The 6000-nt window shown below is 40.5% G+C and overlaps 1 protein-coding gene across 1 annotated transcript; it reads left to right on the top strand.

Annotated features, from left to right (window-relative positions):
* The first annotated feature begins 776 nt into the window (after positions 1 to 776).
* On the top strand, positions 777 to 5447 carry tiprl (TIP41, TOR signaling pathway regulator-like (S. cerevisiae)). The gene is made up of 8 exons (XM_067433101.1): positions 777 to 884; positions 1186 to 1310; positions 3213 to 3392; positions 3466 to 3565; positions 3633 to 3764; positions 3839 to 3934; positions 4023 to 4085; positions 5128 to 5447. The coding sequence occupies exons 2-8, from the start codon at positions 1198 to 1200 to the stop codon at positions 5266 to 5268; spliced, it is 825 nt and encodes a 274-aa protein (XP_067289202.1). The 5' UTR covers positions 777 to 884; positions 1186 to 1197; the 3' UTR covers positions 5269 to 5447.
* The last annotated feature ends 553 nt before the right edge of the window (positions 5448 to 6000 follow it).

Genomic DNA, 6000 nt, shown 5'->3' with positions numbered 1-6000 from the left:
TGTTGTTTCCATGTCGATCGGTGTGTTATGGTGTGTGTTGTTTCCATGTCTATCGGTGTGTTGTGGTGTGTGTCGTTTCCATGTCTATTGGTTTGTTGTGGTGTGTGTTGTTTCCATGTCTATCTGTGTGTTGTGGTGTGTGTTGTTTCCATGTCGATCGGTGTGTTATGGTGTGTGTTGTTTCCATGTCGATCGGTGTGTTGTGGTGTGTGTTGTTTCCATGTCGATCGGTGTGTTGTGGTGTGTGTTGTTTCCATGTCGATCGGTGTGTTGTGGTGTGTCGATCGGTGTGTTGTGGTGTGTGTTGTTTCCATGTCGATCGGTGTGTTGTGGTGTGTGTTGTTTCCATGTCGATCGGTGTGTTGTGGTGTGTGTTGTTTCCATGTCGATCGGTGTGTTGTGGTGTGTGTTGTTTCCATGTCGATCGGTGTGTTGTGGTGTGTGTTGTTTCCATGTCGATCGGTGTGTTGTGGTGTGTGTTGTTTCCATGTCGATCGGTGTGTTGTGGTGTGTGTTGTTTCCATGTCGATCGGTGTGTTGTGGTGTGTGTTGTTTCCATGTCGATCGGTGTGTTGTGGTGTGTGTTGTTTCCATGTCTATTGGTTTTGTGGTGTGTTGTTGTATGAAATTTGTTTCCACCGCTGAATAAAAATGAAAAAGGTAATAGAAAAGAAAAAAAAATTTAAATGAGGTTTTAATTTCTCTGAATGGCGTGATGTATAAAGTTTATAAAACGTTCATATTGAAAATATTTCTTCTAAAAAGAAAAGGTTCGGTGAGCGTTGTGTTATCCAGTGCCATAGGCGGAACCATCAGCGGGTGTTGGCTCGGCGTCGGAAGGAATTGGAGGTTGCGCTCTACACATACATGGAAACGGAGACGAGGTGAGAGTGAATTATGCTCGTGTTCGCGTTCATTAATATTTTTTATCTTTGTGTTCTGAGCGGCTTTTAATGTAATTTGTGTATGCGTGCCGGTTTTGTTCGGCTTTAATAAACTGAACAATAAAAAGCCGTTTAACGGACCGCGAGTCCTTAGTTTGATGTCGAGTTCACATTAACTGAGATATTAATAATCATAAACTGTAAAATATACCGTTTCTACAGTCTACGGTCTGATTCTGCTAATGAAGTAAAGACTTATGTGTTGATTTCTGTCAGACATTGACTCTGTGTTGATCTTCAGCTGATTTGCAGGATGTCATCAGTGATTTGTCATGGATTTCAGAGCAGTAAACAGGACTTCCGGTTCGGCCCCTGGACGGTCAGCGCGGTCAAGACCCACATCATGAAGTCCAAAGACATAGAGAGGTGAGGATGGAGAAACCCTTAACGGGTTAGGGTTAGCCTAACATTTACCACTCCTAACCCTTTACTGCGCTTAACCTGCACGAGTTTCTTTCTTCCGATGAACACAGTGGAAGGGGTTAGAAGAAGGAGCACCATTCCCTTACGAAAGGAAAATATATTTACCAATATATTTTCTTGAAATATATTTTAATATATGGAATAATATATTGATGGTATTATAAAATATATTATCTATTCATGCAATATATTGCAAAATATACAAATGATTGCCGCTTTCAATATATTGCAATATATTGGAAAATATAGACATTAAATCCCATATATGTGAAAATATTGCATGATATTTTCAAATATATTGCAATATATTTTTGTTTCGTAAAGGTTGATTAACCATAGTAGGAACAAATACTGTTTGGTTACAAATATTCTTCAAAATATCATCTTTTGTGTTCAGCAGAACAAGGCCAAATATAAATTGATTTGTATTAAATCTACTAAAGTTATTGAGTGAGTGATTTTGTTTTAGTTGAACATTAATGACAGACAGCTGCAGGTTGTGCTTTATTAGATCGAATGCATGGATTTAAATAATGACACGCGTCCGATTTCTTTCCCAACCGTTTATTCTCTTTAGACGGATTGTCTTTATACTAGCATGATGGACGTTTTGACACATTTTTGTGTATATTCGAGTGTTTAGGTATGAAACCCCGAGCATCCATTGCTCGTCCGCGCCGTCTCACACACAGAAAGCGTGTGGGATCAGAGTCTGTCACAGTTTAATGTGCTTTAATAACTCTTTTTTTAAATAAAGCATGTCTCGCAGTAACACAGTCATGTCACATGATTTGGATGTTAAGTTTTGGCTTTAAAGGAAAGGAACGGCATCCATCACAATTATAATTTTATCTTGATTATCATGTTTTCATAATTATTAGCCGTAGCTTATGTTTGTTTCATCACACAGCCCTACTGCTGTTGGATAGTTGAAGACACATGATATAATCTGGCCAATCACAGCCATGAACCCTTATAATCCGATCATAACCGGACTTTAGCACAACCAGAAAAACAGTCAGTCGGAATGAATTGGCCAGATCTGATTAATTTCATTGGGAGTGTAAGGGGTGGTTTATTCCTTTTGCAATCCGGATTGAAAACTGAAACTGGAGACGATTGCACACATGCAATGACGTAGAAATAGTGTAATGACTTATGACCCGCGGAACGAGCCGTTCTTCCTGTTGGATGAAGTGCCATAAGGGAGTGTCCTGTCGTTCTGAAACTCTCCACCCACCCATCGTCTGTGAGGTTAGGGTAAGGGTTAACCGGGGTTAGGGTTAGGAGGTCCAGCTCAGATCTTATGTTGGGGTTAAGTTTGAACATAACCCACGAGCACTGGTGCCAGACTCCCATCCACTGACGACGGGTGCGGGAATGCTTTTATCAGCATAAGCAGCACAGCATCACTGTTCATGTGCTCGTCGTCTCCTAATTAAGACCCGGAATAGAAAAATATTAAGTCTGCTTCTTAAAACAAAGTAAAGGAGGATGGTTAGAATGCATCAGCAGCGGGAGCCTACATTCATGAAGTGTGTGCATGCCAACAGATTAAATCCCATCAGAAGCTTGTGATATAAACATGCACACCAAGCCCATCACGTTTAACCTTCCTGTAAGTACACTGCGGTCGGATTCATCAATCGGAATGAATTAATTCAGACTGAAGCAAAAAGTGTCCATGTAAACGTAACTATTGGTGTATTTTTAACAATATTATGAGGACATAAAAGATTACGACCTCTACACTTGAAAAAGTAGATTGTGATCACAATATTAATGTCCAGATCGCATTGATCTGAACTGGCCTGATCTGAGCGGTTGGGTCTGATTCTGTCGCAGGTTGGCAGAGACGATGCACATGCCGGCTCTGCCAGAGATGCTGTTTGGTGATAATGTGTTGCGCATTCAGCACACCGACGGTTTTGGAATTGAATTCAATGCAATCGACGCTCTCAAACGTGTCAACAACATGCAGGACTCTGTGAAAGTGGCTTGTGCCCAGGAGTGGCAGGAAAGCAGGTATAGTTTTGTGTTCTTCAGTATAGTCTGGAAAGATGCTTTGACTCAGGAGGAATCTGTGCTGTATCTGCAGGGCCGAGGCGGAGCATGCAAAGGACGTGGTGAAGCGCTACGATTGGACTTACACTACCGATTACAGAGGGACTTTACTGGGAGAGCACATGCAGATCAAGGTATTCTGTGCTTCAACTCTTAAACTAGCTGAATGTGGAGTCTTACTCACACAGAGCTTGTGAACAGGTGACGCCGACCACCGATCGGATAGACATGGAGAAGCTGAAAGCGCGAGAACAGATCAAGTTTTTCGAGGACGTGCTGCTGTTCGAGGACGAGCTGCATGATCACGGCGTGTCTATGATCAGTGCGAAAATTGTGAGTTCCACCGGCTTCATCTACAGATTTGCAGCATTAATGGTCGGCATATGAAAGCTGATGTCTGGTTTCAGAGAGTGATGCCCACCAGCTTCTTTCTTCTGCTGCGGTTCTTCTTGCGAGTGGACGGAGTGCTGATCCGGATAAACGACACGCGTCTTTATCACGAGGCAAGTCAGCTTATCAACAACACAGAATACCAAAGGCTTAGTTTTCGAATATGATTTAGTGTTTTTTTTAAACTTCATTGTTCTGCAGGCTGGAAAAAACCACATGCTTCGAGAATTCAGCACGCGTGAAAGTCAAATGTCAGACCTCCAGGTCAGTACTGCTTATTCAACAAATCATTTACCCAAAGATTACCTAAAAATTCACTCTGGGCCAATAAATAATGTCTGTCATTAGCCACTGTGTGTGTTAGAGGCTAGGTATAAGTTTAGCATGGCTATATTTCCACTGGCAGAACACCTAAAGCTTGAGAGTTTCGCTCTCCGTCAAGTGATCCGTCTATTTCAGCTCATCTAAGTTAGGGCACAGTTTTATTTACTTTATTTATTTCTTTGTTTGTTTTTTTATTCAGCTGCAACTAAATATTTAGCAAAAAGACAGAATAAATGTTTGATATCTAAATGTTTGACTTTTTTTTTTTTTTTTTTTTTTTACACATTAAAATTTTAACTGTGAATAGATCAGAATCAGAATCGATACGCGGAATCTATAAAATTCTAACGATACCGAGCCAGCGTTACCTCAACATCAAAGGTTTGTATTTACAGTGTTTTCACTGTAGCCAATCAGAATCACATCTGCTGAGTGTGTGATCGCAGTGGCCAATCAGAGAAGCGCATCAGTCAGTCTGCTTAACATAGCTGGAAATGCACAAGATTTGGTTTTGTTCAACACAAGCCATTATTATAACCACCAATGTGTAACTATTACTTTGTTCACACTTTGTTGTTATAATAAACACTGGAAGAGGTCACATGGCAAAAGCAGCAAGAACCACCCCATCGTTTACAGGTGTGCAGAAGGAGCTTTGCTGTATATTAGTATTTGTGTTTATTGTAATTGTTTTCTCCATAACCTTAATTTCACTTGAATGGCCTGGGGGTGAGTAATCTAGGAAACGTTCATTTTTTTGGGTGAGTTATTATTTTAACCCTCGATCTGTCCTAACCCTGTCTGTGTGCCACGTGAGAGCTTGGTCAGCGGTTCAGGTGTGTTTGATTGGGTTAGAGCTGGACAAAGGGAAGGCCATGAAGTGATTAAGCTGCTCATGTGTGTGATTTGGAGAGCCGGTGCTTCATGATCTTGGGTAAATGTGGACTCTGACGTGTTTGTATCTCTGTGCTTGACTTTGCAGCATGTTCCTCCAGCGATTTACACAGACCCCAATGAGATCGCACAGTATTTACCACTGAAACTCACCGAGTGTGAGAAACTAGAGCTTCCAGAGCGAGAGACGGCACAGGAAACCTCACAGTCTCCACAGTGGCGGGAATGAACATCGGAGAGAAGCTAAAGACTCTAAACCTGAGCTGACACACGTCCATCACCACATCTGATACTGTTGTGTAACGTCTTGTGTAATTTTTGTCAAGCTGCAGAATGTCTGCTTTGTAAAGTAATGCTTGTTTGATCTGTATGTGCATTGAAGAATATTTTATTAAATGCTTTAAATGATTTCACTGGATTGAGAAAATATGTTTAGATATTATGAAAATGAATCCTGAAATGAAAAATGACTTAAAGCTTGTATTAATGAGGAACTCCTAATGCTGTTCTGAAACCTGTTGCTTGATATCAATAATCAATCACTTTAAGAAGTCCTGATTACTGTCAGAAACAAGTACACCAGGTTTACTCTTGCCTATTTCTTGGAAAATCTTAAGGCTAACTGTATTGTAGATATTTAATTTTGAATAAAATGTAGCGTCCCATTTACTGACAACTATATAAACATTCACCACACAATATATTTCAGATGATTCTCGCTATCAAAATGATGAGTTCCAGTAGTAAATATGAATTGAGAGGCTGTTTGTTCCGACTAGGACATTCCTTCCATCAATCTGATAGTGAAAATAGCTGATCTAGATCGTGTGGTGAATGTTTATATGGTTGTCAGTGAATGGACGCTACATTTTATTCAAAAATATCTACAATATGTTTTGGCTTTACAGTTTTTTAGAAGGGTTACACGCTAAAGTGGGACTTGATACACAGTAGGCAGACC

This window comes from Pseudorasbora parva, chromosome 23, assembly GCF_024679245.1.
Source record: "Pseudorasbora parva isolate DD20220531a chromosome 23, ASM2467924v1, whole genome shotgun sequence".
In the NCBI taxonomy this organism is placed as follows: Eukaryota; Metazoa; Chordata; class Actinopteri; order Cypriniformes; family Gobionidae; genus Pseudorasbora; species Pseudorasbora parva.
Note: the sequence above shows the minus strand (reverse complement) of the source record. Positions and strands in the feature narration are given on the sequence as shown.

Bases quoted from the DNA above. Each gene is read 5' to 3' on its own strand.
- tiprl (XM_067433101.1), top strand. From the start codon at position 1,198: ATGTCATCAGTGATTTGTCATGGATTTCAGAGCAGTAAACAGGACTTC. The intron at 3,393-3,465 runs GTATAGTTTTGT...CTGTATCTGCAG, and splicing joins CAGGAGTGGCAGGAAAGCAG to GGCCGAGGCGGAGCATGCAA. The intron at 3,935-4,022 runs GCAAGTCAGCTT...ATTGTTCTGCAG, and splicing joins ACACGCGTCTTTATCACGAG to GCTGGAAAAAACCACATGCT.